The 15510-nt window shown below is 34.2% G+C and overlaps 1 protein-coding gene across 3 annotated transcripts in view; it reads right to left on the bottom strand.

Annotated features, from left to right (window-relative positions):
* Positions 1–797: 797 nt before the first annotated feature.
* Positions 798–15510, bottom strand: part of LOC134803707 (uncharacterized) — a 41967-nt gene continuing 27254 nt past the window's right edge. For 2 of the 3 annotated variants that reach the window (XM_063776507.1, XM_063776508.1), the window contains exons 9-20: positions 12392–12551; positions 11108–11597; positions 9900–10050; positions 8621–8666; positions 8329–8442; positions 7662–7792; positions 7416–7454; positions 7223–7327; positions 6657–6927; positions 5793–5949; positions 5347–5536; positions 798–3217 (exon numbers count right to left, since the gene is read on the bottom strand). In XM_063776507.1, the coding sequence (XP_063632577.1) occupies positions 3143–3217; positions 5347–5536; positions 5793–5949; positions 6657–6927; positions 7223–7327; positions 7416–7454; positions 7662–7792; positions 8329–8442; positions 8621–8666; positions 9900–10050; positions 11108–11597; positions 12392–12551 (1929 nt within the window). In that variant the 3' untranslated portion in view covers positions 798–3142. The remainder of the gene's footprint in view (positions 3218–5346; positions 5537–5792; positions 5950–6656; positions 6928–7222; positions 7328–7415; positions 7455–7661; positions 7793–8328; positions 8443–8620; positions 8667–9899; positions 10051–11107; positions 11598–12391; positions 12552–15510) is intronic. The other variant, XM_063776509.1, reaches the window with a different exon arrangement.

Below are 15510 nucleotides of genomic sequence, written 5' to 3'. Positions count from 1 at the left end.
ACAGACCCATCGACATTCAGTCACAAGCCACAATTGAAAATTTAGTTAAAATATTTTAAACAGCTATTAAATTAATAAAATTAACCTTTTGAACGCCACAGACGGCAATTGACATCAACGCAAAATCGTGACAACGACGCCAATGACGGCATTTGACGTCGATCGTTTTTTGGTTAAAATCTACTGAAAAATACCCCACTTTTAGGTTGGAATTATTTATTCACAAAGCAAAATTTTACCCCCGTGGCGTCAGTGGCACGGCAAATGGATGCGCCGGCGTTCAAAATGTTAAATATTTTTAAGCATAAACAAAAATATTAAATAATAAACGTCGGTATTTTAAAATTAAAAATGTTTTCAAATTCATTATGGTTTCCATTAAAATATAAATGCGTTGTATAATAATTACACATACATTTTTATTCATAACCTTTTTATCCCATTGCATTTATGTATTTGTAAGTTATATTTAATACTAAAAACCGACCAAGTGCGAGTCGGACTCGCGAACGAAGGGTTCCGTACCATTACGCAAAAAAACAACAACAAAAAATCACCTTTGTTGTATGGGAGCCCCACTTAAATATTTATTTTATTTTGTTTTTAGTACCTATTTGTTGATATAGCGGCAACAGAAATACATCATCTGTGAAAATATCAAATATCACGGTTCTCGAGTTACAGCCTTATAGACGGACGGACGGACAGACGGACAGTGGAGTCTTAGTAATAGGGTCCCGTTTTTACGCTTTTACCCTTTGGGTACGGAACCCTAAAAAGAGAAAGAAAACAATATGGTTACTCTACTACATTTTATTTATGTCTCTTTAACATTACAAATTTGTGGACGCTTAACACTACAAAGACAATACAACTTTTATTATTACATAAATAAATTTACCTTCTATCATTATTAACTAGTTTACCAACTAAAAATTAAAGTAAAAATAATTTCAAAAATAAAACTCGACACATCTATTTTATCGGAATGTGGAGCAAACAAACATCTTATAAAAATGCTTGCTATAATTATATTTGACCTAATTATGATAACTATAATCTATGTCGTAATACAAAGTGATGCACCTACTTTTTAAATAAGTCTAAAATATGGCAAGACGTAAAATTAATCTTAACACAGTTTTGAGAAAAAGAATTTATCATAAAATACACTGGTTTTTGTAAAGATTTTATATTGAAATTGTCATAAATGTCGTAATGACATAAAAATAAGAATTAAAGGTTTCAATCCTAATCAAAACAATTGAGCAATAAAATAATAGAAGCCTATTTTAAAAATAAGTGACATTATTATTTAATAAATATATTATGTTGGTATAAAGGATAGTGGCACTACTTTTTCTAGACTGGAACTGGTCTTAATATTTACTTATTTTCTAGTTAAGTACTGGCTTGGAATGTGTATATTACAATCGTAAAGTGTACTCTATTGCGTCAAATATAAAGCACAAAATTCGTTGAGATATTTTTCAGAAGAGATCTATAGTGAAGAAAACCAGTGAAAATACCAAAAATGAGTATTAAATATCATTTATAATAAGTTTTTTCTAGAACAAAATACACTTAAAATAACAATAAAGCTTTAAAATACGTCATATACGTAAACGATTATCAATAACAAACAAAACATATTAAAATGTACATTTATGTACTGTAAAGTAAAATAAAAAAGCTACCACCAAATTTTATTTACTTACAATTGACTTAAATATTATATCATCAATCTTAAAATGTAACAAATTCATGAAAATAAATTCAAAATTATGTCAAACATTTTGACATTTTAAAATATATGAAAATACTGTCTTATTTCGTCAAAAGCATGTATGTATGTTTTTTTTCATTGTGATTGACATCTGTATTCACAATTTATAGCATGTATGCATTTAATTGTTATGTAAAAATATATTAAAAAACACAAATTTAAATTATATGCAATAAAAATATACCTAGGCGGTTTATATTTCGTATAATGTCAATTCGCTATGTGCTGTACCTTTTACTATATTTACTATGTGTAAAAAATGATTATCGAATGTGATTTCATTTATAATTAATGACAAGGTTCTTAAAAATAGGTATAATTTAAAAATTTTATACCTCAAAATTTAGTCCATATATCTATATATATATGAGATTCATGTGGAAATATATGAGAATATCCATAAAATATATAACAAATACGCATTTAGTATTTGAGCCTAGAGGACGGACGTTATAAATATAATTGCACTTCAGGAATGTATTGAATTATTTAGGAAATATTATACTTATATAAGAAAAATATGTCTAGTAATCGCTATCATCATATACTTATAATTATTGAATCATAAGTAATTAATACTTTTGACAAAACACATTAAATATACGACCAAAATATACACAATAAACACTTTGTCAGATAAAAACCTATATAATTATTAAAATATACTAAAAATAAGTGAAAATGAAACCTATTCAAATTTCTTAGGCTGTAGAGAGAAATGGTTTACAGCCATTTGAAAAAAAAAACGAGTACAATTATTTTCATCACCAAGTTTTCAGATCCTAACGAGATTCTTAATAAAGATATGTCATTATGAACTTTAAATGCTTTTACTATTTATAAATATCTTTCATTTCTATGAAGTCCTCTTAAATTTTTGACCGCCAAAGACGTCAATTGACGCGCGTCGCTACAGCCCAATATCAACCTTCGTGCATTCCAACAAAGATCATAATAGCGCGCCGCACACGATCACGTGTAGTGTTATAGACCGACCGCTTAAATGAGTCCTCGCCTGCGCGGTACGGGGGCGACGGGGTAGGACGACTACGGGGGCGGGGAAGGTGCAGGCGGCAGGCGTACGGCGCCCGCACTATAGAAGGTCGGTCTATAGAAGGGTTGATAAACTCAACATAATAATGTAAAGTTACTGACGTTGGCTAAACAGTTTTGTAGAATAGAGTGTGCGGAAAGAGAAGAGTCGTGGAATGCAATAGCCCATACCTTTCAGGAGTCTTCTCTTTCCACACAAGCTCTATTAAATTACCATAAAATACTTCGGAGTTTACAACACAAAAACTCAAACACGAGCTAATCGAAACGAAAAATTATGACAAATAACTATTATGACAAACATCAGTTACAATCTCTGTAAACGTGTATATTGTAGACCAGGAGCGACGATATGTGGTCCGAGGCAAAGCAGATGTTCTGAAATAAAATAAATAAATCTTAGGCACCGACAAAACATGGTTTTTTAAGTAAAACTTAATTATTGTTGGTTATAACGAGACAAAGCTTTATTTTGCTGAATTTGTAAGTATTAGATGGCTTTAATATAATCAAAGACATATGTAACTCCGTATAAGATGAATAAAGTCTAAGAAAAAAACGTGCCTCGGAAATCAAGAAAAAGTCATTCTCGGATAGATGGCGTACACACCTTTGGCCTATGGTCGGCTAGATGGCGTTGACGACACCGTTTCATATTTAACAATTTTAACACATAAGTATCAGTGAATGAACATGGGTCAAAATGATATAAAAATAATAAAATCATTTATCCATACATATGATTTTTTTCGATTGTTTTATACGTTTTCATTTTAAGTTATAGTCGGATGTCGATAGATGGCAGTAAATTTACTGTGACTACAAAATTTAGTATGACAGGACCCCTCTATACTATCTATTCTCTTTGATATAACTTTATCGTACAGAACTCATAGTAGTTGAGCGTAATATCCAAAATTTCTACTAATCAAACAATACATCGTGAGTCTACAACGAAACGGGTAACTAGTAAATGAAAGGCGAATAAACCTAGTAAAATAAATGAGCATATTGTTACAATACAATCTTATAAATTTATTTAGTCCCACAGCAAGCTAATAAGTATTTTGTTACGGGTACTAGACGACGTATATTTGATAGACATAATACATACTAAAATACATAGAACACAACCATAACTCAAGACCTTCGAAGTAGGGCTTGCAAATATTCGAAACTTTCAGGTATTCGAATATTCGACTTTTTCTGACGAGATATTCGAATATTCGAATATTTAAAAAAAATAAGAAAAGGAACGAAAAATCGGTTTATTATCGTTTTATTCAAAAGCTTTTTCCACATATTGCTAAAATTAATGATATTTTGCAGAAATCCACTTATTGACTAGATTTTATCATCCTACTCTGAAATACCCACGTTTATAAAAGCAAGTAAGTACCTAAAACGCAAAAATTAGTCATTTTCAATATTTCTTGATAAAACTTTTTATTATAAATGCGTCGTTGCGTGAATTAATATAACTTTAACCATCCAAACACGTATGTAAGAGAGAAAACATTTTAGTAGGTAATCAACTAATCACTAATCATTTTCTGATTTAAAATAACTTCTTGTCGTTAAGAAGCCTGTAAAATGGCCTTTAATTCCATTGTATTTTGAATCTTTATTGACTTTATTAGTCTTGGCAAGTTTAGTTTTGATTCCTAATGGTCGGCTGTTATATAATAAGTTATACATATAATTGGTATTGGAATATTTAAGGGAAAAAGTTGGCTGACTACGGGGTGGATTATTCGTTAGCTAAAGGTGCATGGTTAGAACTAGTTCGGTAGGTTTGGTATGATCAAATTTGTGAATTGCGATAAAGGGCAAGGTTTAGACTTCGAATATTCGCTTAAGGTACGCTTTTACTCAATAAACAAAATGACCCTTTATCTTAAAACTTACGTAAAGTTACTTGTACCTAGAAAAAGCATTAGCCGCACCGTAATAAAACATACTTTTTGATTTCGTTTCCTTTGAAATTGAGTTAGGTTTAACTGTATTCACGAAGCCTATTGAGAGGAATACAGTAAAAACATTATTTCCTTCGCATTTGGGTACCTACGGTTCCTTATTCACTGTTAATACCCGGCAAAATACACAGAAACTGTAACTATAACGGATGAAAATAGATTTTACCTAGTAATAAAAAATATTCGAATATTCGAAACCTGAGCGGCCGAATATTCGAATATCAAAACAGGTCGAATATTCGACATATTCGAATATTCGAATATTCGAATTGCAAGCCCTACTTCGAAGGCACTAGGAGGGCGTTTTTGAGTAACAGCAATTTTTTTTTTAATGTTCTATTTTCAACTGTATTCATAAGAAAGAGACGGGTAAACTAGAGCTAGACGAACCTTATTAGGCGCAAACGAAGCTCTGATCCTGAGCATCCTATCCATCTTGCAGCTCAATGGCATTCTGAGCTCCCAGGCACCATACTGTATTTATAAAAAAGAGACGGGTAGTAATCTAAAGCAGGATAATGAATAAAATACCTTATTAGGCGCAAACGAAGCTCTGATCCTGAGCATCCTATCCATCTTGCAGCTCAGAGGCATTCTGAGCACCCAGGCACCGTATTGTAAGAACGGCTTCGTGTCATCGCGGACCCGGAGGCATTTCTTGTCCGCGTCGTCGCATTGGAGGTCGCAGAGGCGGACCTCGCTAAGTTGGTGGTGAGGTGACCTTGAAGTTATAAAATATAATTTTATTTTTTATAAATGTTATGGCAATCGTTGTTATGTGAAATAAATCATTCTTAGAAAATATTATGTGTACGGTCGTGTGAGAGTCTTCTTTCTTTTAAAAGCGGGAATTATTTCGCGTATTTATATGTAACTTTGTTTATTGTAAAATAGTTACCAAATTATGAAAAAATATAGAACATTTTAAACATACTTTGACGTCGATTGTACAAACAAAATCGTGTACTCGTTCTCACCTGATAACCATATCAATGTCCTTATCATGCAGGCAGTGCGAGAGCGGGACGGTGTAGGTGATGTTGTACGTCATGTGTGACGTCAGCATTGCAGTGAAGAGCGAATCGTTCGTAAAAGATTGCGTTGCGATACCGAAGGTAACTGGGTATTTTTCCGCTGTAAAATATATAATATTAGGATTACAGTTCAATTAAAATAATTTGATATGACCTAATTGTACTTCTCCTATAGTAATTTTTTAACCGTATTATTAAATAATGATTAAACAAAAACGTGCCTAAGTTTAAACCAATTAGATGAAGTAAAATTAGGTCACATTATTCATGGTCAACATAGTTACATTATTATATTAAAACAATTAACGGGATACCGTAAAAGTATAATACTTTGCCCTTTATCGTAACTTTGCCCACAGCGTTACAGTTCAGTAAACGCGAAATAACTTACAAGTACCTAGTTACAGATACACTTTCTGAAGAAAGTGTATCTATAACCTCCTTTTGCAAAATCTTATACTTCTTTGTCAATGAAAAAAAATAAGGAAATGTTCTTCTTCTTCTTCTTCCTCGCGTTGTCCTGGCATTTTTGCCACAGCTCATGGGAGCTTGGGGTCAGCTTGACAACTAATCCCAAGAATTGGCATAGGCACTAGTTTTTACGAAAGCGACTGCCATCTGACCTTCCAACCCAGAGGGTCAACTGGGCCTTATTGGGATTACTTCGGTTTCCTCACAATCTTTTCCTTCACCGAAAAGCGACTGGTAAATATCAAATGATATTTCGTACATAAGTTCCGAAAAACTCATAGGTACGAAAAAAGGAAATGTTAAATCAATAAATTCTACATGAAATGTAATTCTTACCAGAAAGCTGCTCCAGATTCTCCTCCGAGCTCCGCATCGAAGCTGACAAAGCTTCGTTCGCCTCTCTCTTCCTCACTCGTTTCCCTATCTCTCTTCTCACTCTCCCAGTCAAGTTATCCGTCTGGTTCAACTTATTAGGATCCAGCAAAGTGTTTTCAGCCATTATTTCGTCGGGTATTTTTTTGAAGCGTTGGATAGAGTCATTATCTTGTTTTAGGGGCTCTGTTGCATTTTTTTCAGGTATCACTGGGATGTTTGGGAGTTTATTATCCTGTAAAAATATAAATAAATCTTATTGATATTAGGTTTAAAAAAAATGGTTTCAAGATTCAATTCTGTCAGCTTGGCAGATTTTTTTACATCAAGAAGTTGTAAGCGTCCAGAGAGGTCATTTGCCCAGCGTCAGAATGTATTAATCGACACTATTGGTGTAGAAGACATTAAAGAATGAGCCTATTTTTATAAAAATATCACCCATTGCTGCTAAAAATAAATAAAATAATGTTGAGGGTGCCAATGCCAACCATTGGCCGGTGTCAATAATAATAAGATATCTATTTGTGTACCTTTACTGGAGGTTCTGGGGGTCTGAAGGTATCATTAAGCTCTGGTTTCCGCTCTAAGGGTTCCTGGTTCTCAAAGGCTTGCGGGGGTTCCAGGTTGCATGGCGACTGGTAAAAACATTTGTTATTAGCATTATTAATTTATTTACTAAATTAATCAGAAATATGGACTTATATTACAATTTGTGCTTCTTACCATCATCGTTTTTATCCATCTTGAAATATATTCCCAATCCTTTTGCAGCATTAACAAATAAGTTTAGTTCAAAGTTAACAATTTAGAAACATGTTTTTACCGCTCTTTAAACTTTTATCAGATATTAATTTACTCTTATTAGTAACTACCTATATTAACTAAGCGGATACGTTACGGTGTTCACAATCCCTTCCTTTTTTTAAAATTTTTATGAACACATAAAAACCCATTAATACAGAAAATTACCTGGCATTCAGCGTACAGGTCATTCTCAGAGTTAGCAGAAAAGCTGCAAGCACTTGCGAGTTTTCCAACGATGTCTGCTGTTGCTGTTATTGAGATCGCGCGGTCCAGCGGTGAGTGTGTGGTGTCCATGTCTAGGAGAAAAAAATATTATGACAAACGTTTTTAGGAGCAACGATTTTATACTTTTTCGTGTTCCGTACAAAACTTTGTTCACGGAACGCTTATTTTATATACGATTCAAACCGGCTGAAGTTGGAACGTAACATAGAGTCAAAGTAGGTACTTGCTTTCGACTATTAGGACTTGCTTTGACTATATTTCCTGAGACCCAGAAGACCAATTTGTTTTGTTTTTGAATTTGTAATTCTTATTTACTGAATAAAAGTTGAAAATAGATTGTGCAATATGAATTTATGTACAAAAAATTGTACCCGTGCAGGGTCTTAGGAGGTTAAAATACACTGAAGTACTGGCAATGCCGCCCGCCTTCTAGGCACCTTGCCACAAGGCACCGAGTTGGAACCAGTTTTTTTTATAAGTAGTTTGTAGTTTTATATTTCCCCTTTTTTTAGTTTTATGTAGTTTTACTGTTTGTTAGTTTTAAATATTGTATTACCTTTTATTATTTCTAAACTACTTAAAAAGAAAAAAAAAACATGTTTCTTACTTAGCACGTCCCGGACATAGTTTCTTGAAGCGTGTAGGGTAGAAGCGATTGTGCGCAGAGACTCTGTGGACGGTGTGGTCGGAAACTCCTGAGTTGTTTTGTGTGGGCCTTTTTCTGTAAACATGTTTTTGGGTAAATGAAATACACTTTTATGTAGTCTCTGCTGGGTATATTTTAAAGATTTCCGTTCTTCCGCTACACGAGAGAAAATATCGCAATAAATGACAATAAAAAAAGACTTTATAACTTTTTGTGTGTTTTTAATATTAGAAATATAGGTAACGGGACAAACCTTTTGCATTTTTCTTCGAAGGCACATGTTGTGAGAATTTCAAATTCTGTAACATAATGTTGATTTAGTGATACCGTAAAACGGGGTGAGTGGGTTTCGCGGGGAGAGGTGGATTATGAATGGGGAGAGAAGGTTTGAGAGGGGGGTGAGAAGGGATTTTAAGGCTACTGCTACAAAAATAATGTATTCCAATTTAAAATGAAGCTATAGTAATACGCACAATAAAAAAAATCTATCCAACAATCTTCCAAAATCACCTTTGTATAAACCCCTCTCACCCCAAATACGAAGCACTACGGGGTGAGGTGGGTTTTCCTCTTTATCGTCAAAGTTATGAAATGGAACTACCCAAAATAAAATAAAAACTAAAATACAAACGTCCGGAACACTTATTATATAATACACCATTCAGTTTTCATATGTAAAAAAAAATGTTATCGAGGTTTGAATTTCAGTTTTGACCCTACTCACCCCATTTTACGGTATTAGGTGAATATTTATTATCATGCTATAGTTCGTTTTTTTTTAGCATTAGAAAGAATTTGAAAGAAGGTAAGCGATCTTGACATGCATTTTAATTGAAAAACGCTTTTTAAAAATCAGTACTTAATTATTACTTATGAAAGCAGAAGAATATAAATTATCGTATTCGATTCATAATTGTTACATATATGCTGTAACTTATTTTTAAAATGTGTTTTTCAATTAAAAGACACATCAAGATTGTTTACCTTATTTCTAATGCTAAAAAAACGAACTATAGTTACTAGAATAATATTTAAACATCAATATATTGAGAAATTCGTCATTAGGTTGTATGTTGTTTTTAATGTAATGTAATTAAAGAAAAAATTCAACCCTTCGGGTAAGACTTGAACTAGCAAACTTTTGGAAAATAAAGGTCGTAAGTTCGAGTCTTGCCCGAAGTGGACCTTTTTGCCATATTTCCTTGAGTTTAAAAAATTATAGGAATCGCTTGCAGACTAATTGAGAGAAATAGTTCAAAAGTCATTATTAAATGTGCAGGAGATCCTTTTCCTTCTTAGAGGATAAAACCAAACGGAATAGCCATTAACAGGCGTTCCCCTCTGTCGAACATAGGCGGTCAATGGTCATACACATTGTATGGACTGACGTTTGTCTGATATGGCTAGTTTTACGTTACATATACCTTACATTTGACGTGCCTCTCCCGCGCAAAAAATTGGCAGATTATTTTGTACCGAAAATTACAGATAGGCGTCTCCGTTTGGTTTTATATCCTCTAAGTTTTCCTTACCTGTATTTGGTTCAAGTCGGGGGGCGTAGCTCTGTAAGGAATGTTTTCTTTCCTATAGTTGTAGTACGTGTATTTCTCATGCTGTCTGTTTTCCTTCATGTTTAGCAACTCTTGATGTTCGCGGAAATATAGGGCGGACATTACCACCAAACTAAAACAAAAAGATTTTTGAAAAAAAAAACACTCACGGTCAGAAAAAGAACTACTAAACTCTGTCAAGCAATTTCCGTCAGTAGAAAAGAGCGGCAAATTTTAATATAGAAGGCGCGAAGGGTTATCGTCCCATAGAAAATTTGAATATCTTTTTCTACTGTCAAAGTTGTTTGACCGGCTATATTATTATCAACTTTACAGAATGACACGCAAGTACTTATAGTGCGAAATAAAATAGTAGCAATTATATAAAATTGAACTAAAAGTTGTCCATACTAAGTTGTTGCCATGTGCATTTTACGTCAAAAATGTGACAGTTACGTAGAAAGTGGCGCCCTCAATAATTTTCTATAATTTCTTGTCGGACTATACACAAATAATAAACTTTTCACATAGAATATTACTTGCGCTAAAACAGGAATTACTAATAGTATTTTTAATATACTTTAGCAAGCATGCATTATAATATCAAGGAGACCGAGCTTTGCTCGGAAAACATATAAAAACTTAAAAATGCGCGTTTTACCAGAAATAAGACCTAGCTAGATCGATTTATCGCCCCCGAAAACCGCCATATAGCAAATTTCATCGTATATATCGTCGGGTGACAAGCAAAAGTCACTAAGTACTATCAAAAAATTAAAGTAACAATGCACTTTATTACACTTGCAACACGGTTTATTGTCCAATAATTTCAATGGTGTTAGTTAGTGACTTTTGCTTGTCACCCGACGATATAAATAAACAAGAATTGCTCGTTTAAAAGTATAAGATTATGAACTAAGTACCTACCTATAGTCTGTATCTTTAGGTATTTAAATAAAAGTAAACAAACAATTTGTAAATTTTCGGGTAGTTATAAAATTTATTGGTTAACCAACCAAATACAAAACCGCTTGGATCAGTGACTGAACGACCTAACTAACCTACATTATTTGATCATGTAATGTTTTCATCTACCCTCAACTGGCTTAAGGAGCCATTTGAGGGTAGATTTTGTTTACTTTTATTTAAATACCTAAAGATACAGAGTATAAGTAGTAGTTCTCACTTACCAAACAGCCATAATGAAAATTAAAATCGTGATCACGATCTGCAAAAACTTATTCGAAATCAATTCGCTGCTGGCATCACTGTATTCCTTCTTACAACAAAACGCCAACTTGGTGCTGCCAGGCGCGAAATCCTCCTTCAACCACAGACAAGTATCTTTTTTTTTCGACATCGTGCTGTCATCTGAGATTTTCTGAATGTCAGATTCCAAAGTGCCAACGTAAGGCGGGAATTTGCATTCGTGGTTTTCTTCTTTATGATATCTGACGCAGGTTTTGTTGTTGTTGTAGAATTTTCCGTATTTTGAGTAGTTTCGTGGGTCGTGGCAGGTTTTGCATTGTTTCCTTGTGTATTTGGGGGAGTTGTGACTCAGTTTATGGCAACACTCGTGTCGTCGGATGTTGCGGGCTATGTCGCGTATTTGGTCTATGGATATGTTGCCGTCGCTGTAGAAGGATTTTGATGAGGAGGATATGGCTGAGAAGTGGGAGTCTGAAACAAATAAAAATCCTGGTATGATAATCTGGGTTCGAATCTGGTAAGGGCATTTATTTGTGTGTTTCTGAGTTATGGATGTTTTCTATGTATAAAAGTATTTAGTAGTATATCGTCGTCTAGTACCCACAACACAAGCCTTATTGAGCTTACCGTGGGACTAGATTGATCTGTGTAAAATTGTCCTATAATATTTATTTATTTATTTAAATATTAAAAATAATATTCAACCAGGAGGAAGTCAGGCACCCAATTATGTAATAAATATTTTAATTGACTAGCGACCCGCCCCGGCTTCACACGGGTTATTTAATCATACACCTAAACCTTCCTCAAGAATCACTCTATTGATAAGTGAAAACCGCATGAACATACAAACACACAAACAGACAGACGCGGCGGGGGACTCTGTTTTTTAAGGTGTAGTGATGATAGCTGTTTTAAAAACCGCTCTCCACAAGCAGAAACTGAAAATTCATCTGTAAGATTGGTCTCCGACAGAGTCTAGTTCTGCCACAGAATAAATAATAGTACTACCGTACAGAAGGAAACTTCCTACAGAACCGAAGTTTGACAGCGGCTAGTTAGGGTTGTCAAAATTCAAGCCATTATCTTATCTGTGGTCGTGCACGCAAAGGGACGTCAAGATGTGTCAACCATAATAATTACTCGGAGCAATGCTGAGTCGAACGGAGCCGAGTTTGCCCGAAGGGAGGAGTTTCGCACCCCAGGTTCTGCTAAACTGCTAAATTCAAGACATTTGACAGCATCATCATTTCATTGTCACTTACCGCTGCTAATATTAGATCGAGCACTGTCTCTCCTCTGAAGAATGTTAATTTTGCACAGTTTCCTGTTAATCTTCTCCAAATGGTCTATACGGGACTCCAGGTTTCCAGTAACTCTGCACAACTCCTTGACTGCTCCGAGATTCTCCATGAAGATACGGTCCTGAAATTAATACAAATATTTGTTTCCAAAGTCGACAAAGGCAGAAGGCCGAATGTTAGGCTTCATCAAAATGTTTATTCTTTAATCCAAATTGACTTGTACATTAAATTATTCATGAATCTTATCATCTGAACCATAGAATAATATAAGTAAAGAAAGAGTGTTAACTCCATACATCAGTTTTCTTACCAAAACGCGTAGTACTGATGGTTCCACTACATGACGTTAGATGTCGACTACGAAATAACGCTCGTTTTGGTAAGAAAACTGATATAATGGAGTTACCACTCTTTCTTAATACTTATATTACTCTATGATCTGAACTGCATTTTGACAGAAAAGCGACCGACCTGGAAGTATTTTCTTAAAAATAACGGAGTAATGGGTTAAATAAATAGTGTTACTAAATTTCAACCTCTCCTCATGCACAAAAACTGTAGTTGACCAATTTAACTGTTTCACCGAATTTTGCAAACTTAGGCAATTAAACAAAATTTGTAACGAATATGGAGGCATTTTGGATTTAGTTTTAACTAGTCTCAGTGACGTGTGCGTGGGTAGCGATGTCGAGCCGTTGATACCAATAGATCCATATCACCCACCTTTAGGAGTGACTGTCACCCTGCCAAGAGGACAGGCAAGACTGACCACATTATCTTCACCGTCACGTAGTGTTGAACATAGTGATGCTCCGACCGGATGGAATTTTTTTAAAGCTGATATCCCTGCCTTGTATACAGAACTAGAGTCTATTCACTGGTCTGATGTTCTTAATTCAAATAACATTGATTCTGCGGTAGACGTTTTTTACAAAAAACTCTACGGCGTTTTCAATGTTACTGTGCCCAAACGTTTACCCAAAACTAAAGTATATACATATCCATCGTGGTACACACCGGAAATCAAAAAATATATCGAACTAAAATACTATCACTTAAAGAAATTTAAATCATTAGGCCTACAATTTAACCTCGAAATGTTTAAATACTACAGGTCTCTCGTAAAGGAGTTAATTAACAAATCTTATAAAAAATATCTTCATGATATTGAATGTAATATAAGTAAACACCCTCAAGAATTTTGGAAATATGTAAAAAGTAAACAACAGAATAGAAACATAATATCTGAATACATATATAAAGGTAAAACAGTCGTTGATCAAGAAGCAGTCGATGCTTTTGCGTCCTTCTTCAGTTCCGTATTCCAGCCTGAAGCTCCGCAACTAGATCCCAAAAAAGCGGAACTGGAGGCTGGTAACAACAATGAATATGATTGCTATCCCAACTATCAGTATTTCAGAAATCAGAGCCGCTATTCGGAAACTCAAACCTAAGTCGTCAGCTGGGCCTGATGGTATACCCCCGTTTCTAGTCAAGGACTGTGTATGCTTGTTAGAACACTCGTTACTTCACATATACAACCTATCACTCAAGCTGGGCGTATATCCATCCCAATGGAAGGTCTCAAGAGTGACCCCAATTCCTAAGATAAGTACGTCCTCCGATATCACAAACTTCAGGCCCATTGCTGTATTGTCCGTGTTTGGAAAAGTGTTTGAGACCATTCTAAACCACTGCTTACTTAATCAGATAAATCGTAAATTAGTAGATTGTCAACATGGATTCCGCGCTTCACGATCCACTACTACCAACCACATTTGCTTCTTTGATAGCGTTTTGCGCCAAATGGATACTGCACGACAAGTTGATGTTGTTTATTTCGACTTCAAGAAAGCTTTCGACTTAGTTGACAACGATACTCTCCTATGCAAACTGTCAGCCTTAGGTTTCACCCCTCAACTTCTTGTTTTCTTCTCTGACTACCTCAGGAATCGCACACAATATGTCCAATTAAACTCTTACCAATCTGAAAGGTATTACACTCGTTCCGGGGTTAGTCAAGGTAGCACTCTGGGGCCTACTCTTTTCTTAATCATGGTCAATGATCTGCCAAGTAATATATCAGGCGTGGAATCACTATTCTATGCGGATGATCTTAAAATAATTCAACCGGTCGTAAATCCATCCGACTGTACGGTACTGCAACAAACAATCAACATGGTTGACAGCTGGAGTAAAACAAACCGCTTGTACCTAAATGAATCTAAGTGCAAAGTAATAAGTTTTAGCCGGTCTGTAGATTATATCATTTCATTTCATTTTCATTTATTTATTGCATTCCATGGTATTTACAGATGGTATTTTAAATTTAATTGAACAGCATGGACCCTGAATAGGGTATGGCAAGTTAACCTTAATAGCTAAATACATACTTAAAGTTACCTTAGTATAAAACATATGATGTATTGCTTAATATCTAGTTAGTTTCATCACAGTAAATAATAATTAAGGAATCTAATTAACACTAATAATAATCAATACGAATTTAAATGCTATACTTGTTTATATAATGCAATGATGTCAAATATTAATAATCGAATTTAAGCTGTCGTGAGTCATACTAACACTAAGCGATACAATACCACTAATAATGTAAATTCTTATATAATAATAATAATGTCAATTTATTTATAATAATAATTATGTCAATTCATTTATAATAATACTTCATTTAATCATTCCATTACATTGAGACAAAGTTATTGGTTTTAGTAAAATTAATAATTCTCAGTCGTTATCACTATTGTCAGATGCCATAAATTCTTGATAAGAATAAAATGATTTATCAATTAACCACGATTTCAGTTTATTTCGAAACATATTATAAGTTTCAACGTCTTTAATAGAATCTGGGATTTTATTATATATTTTTATCGACTGGTAATGGGGCCCGTTTTTATACATAGTTAATTTAGGTTCAGGGAGAACTAGTTGTCTATTTCGACGCGCGCTTTTAACATACCGGAAGTTGGATATGTGTTTTCTTACAAATAGTCCAACCTCCAGTATGTAAATACATGGTAAGGTTAGAAGCTTTAGGTTAATAAAGTGTGGTCGGC

Source organism: Cydia splendana, chromosome 27 (genome assembly GCF_910591565.1).
Source record: "Cydia splendana chromosome 27, ilCydSple1.2, whole genome shotgun sequence".
In the NCBI taxonomy this organism is placed as follows: Eukaryota; Metazoa; Arthropoda; class Insecta; order Lepidoptera; family Tortricidae; genus Cydia; species Cydia splendana.
This window is presented reverse-complemented; position numbering and strand designations above follow the sequence as displayed.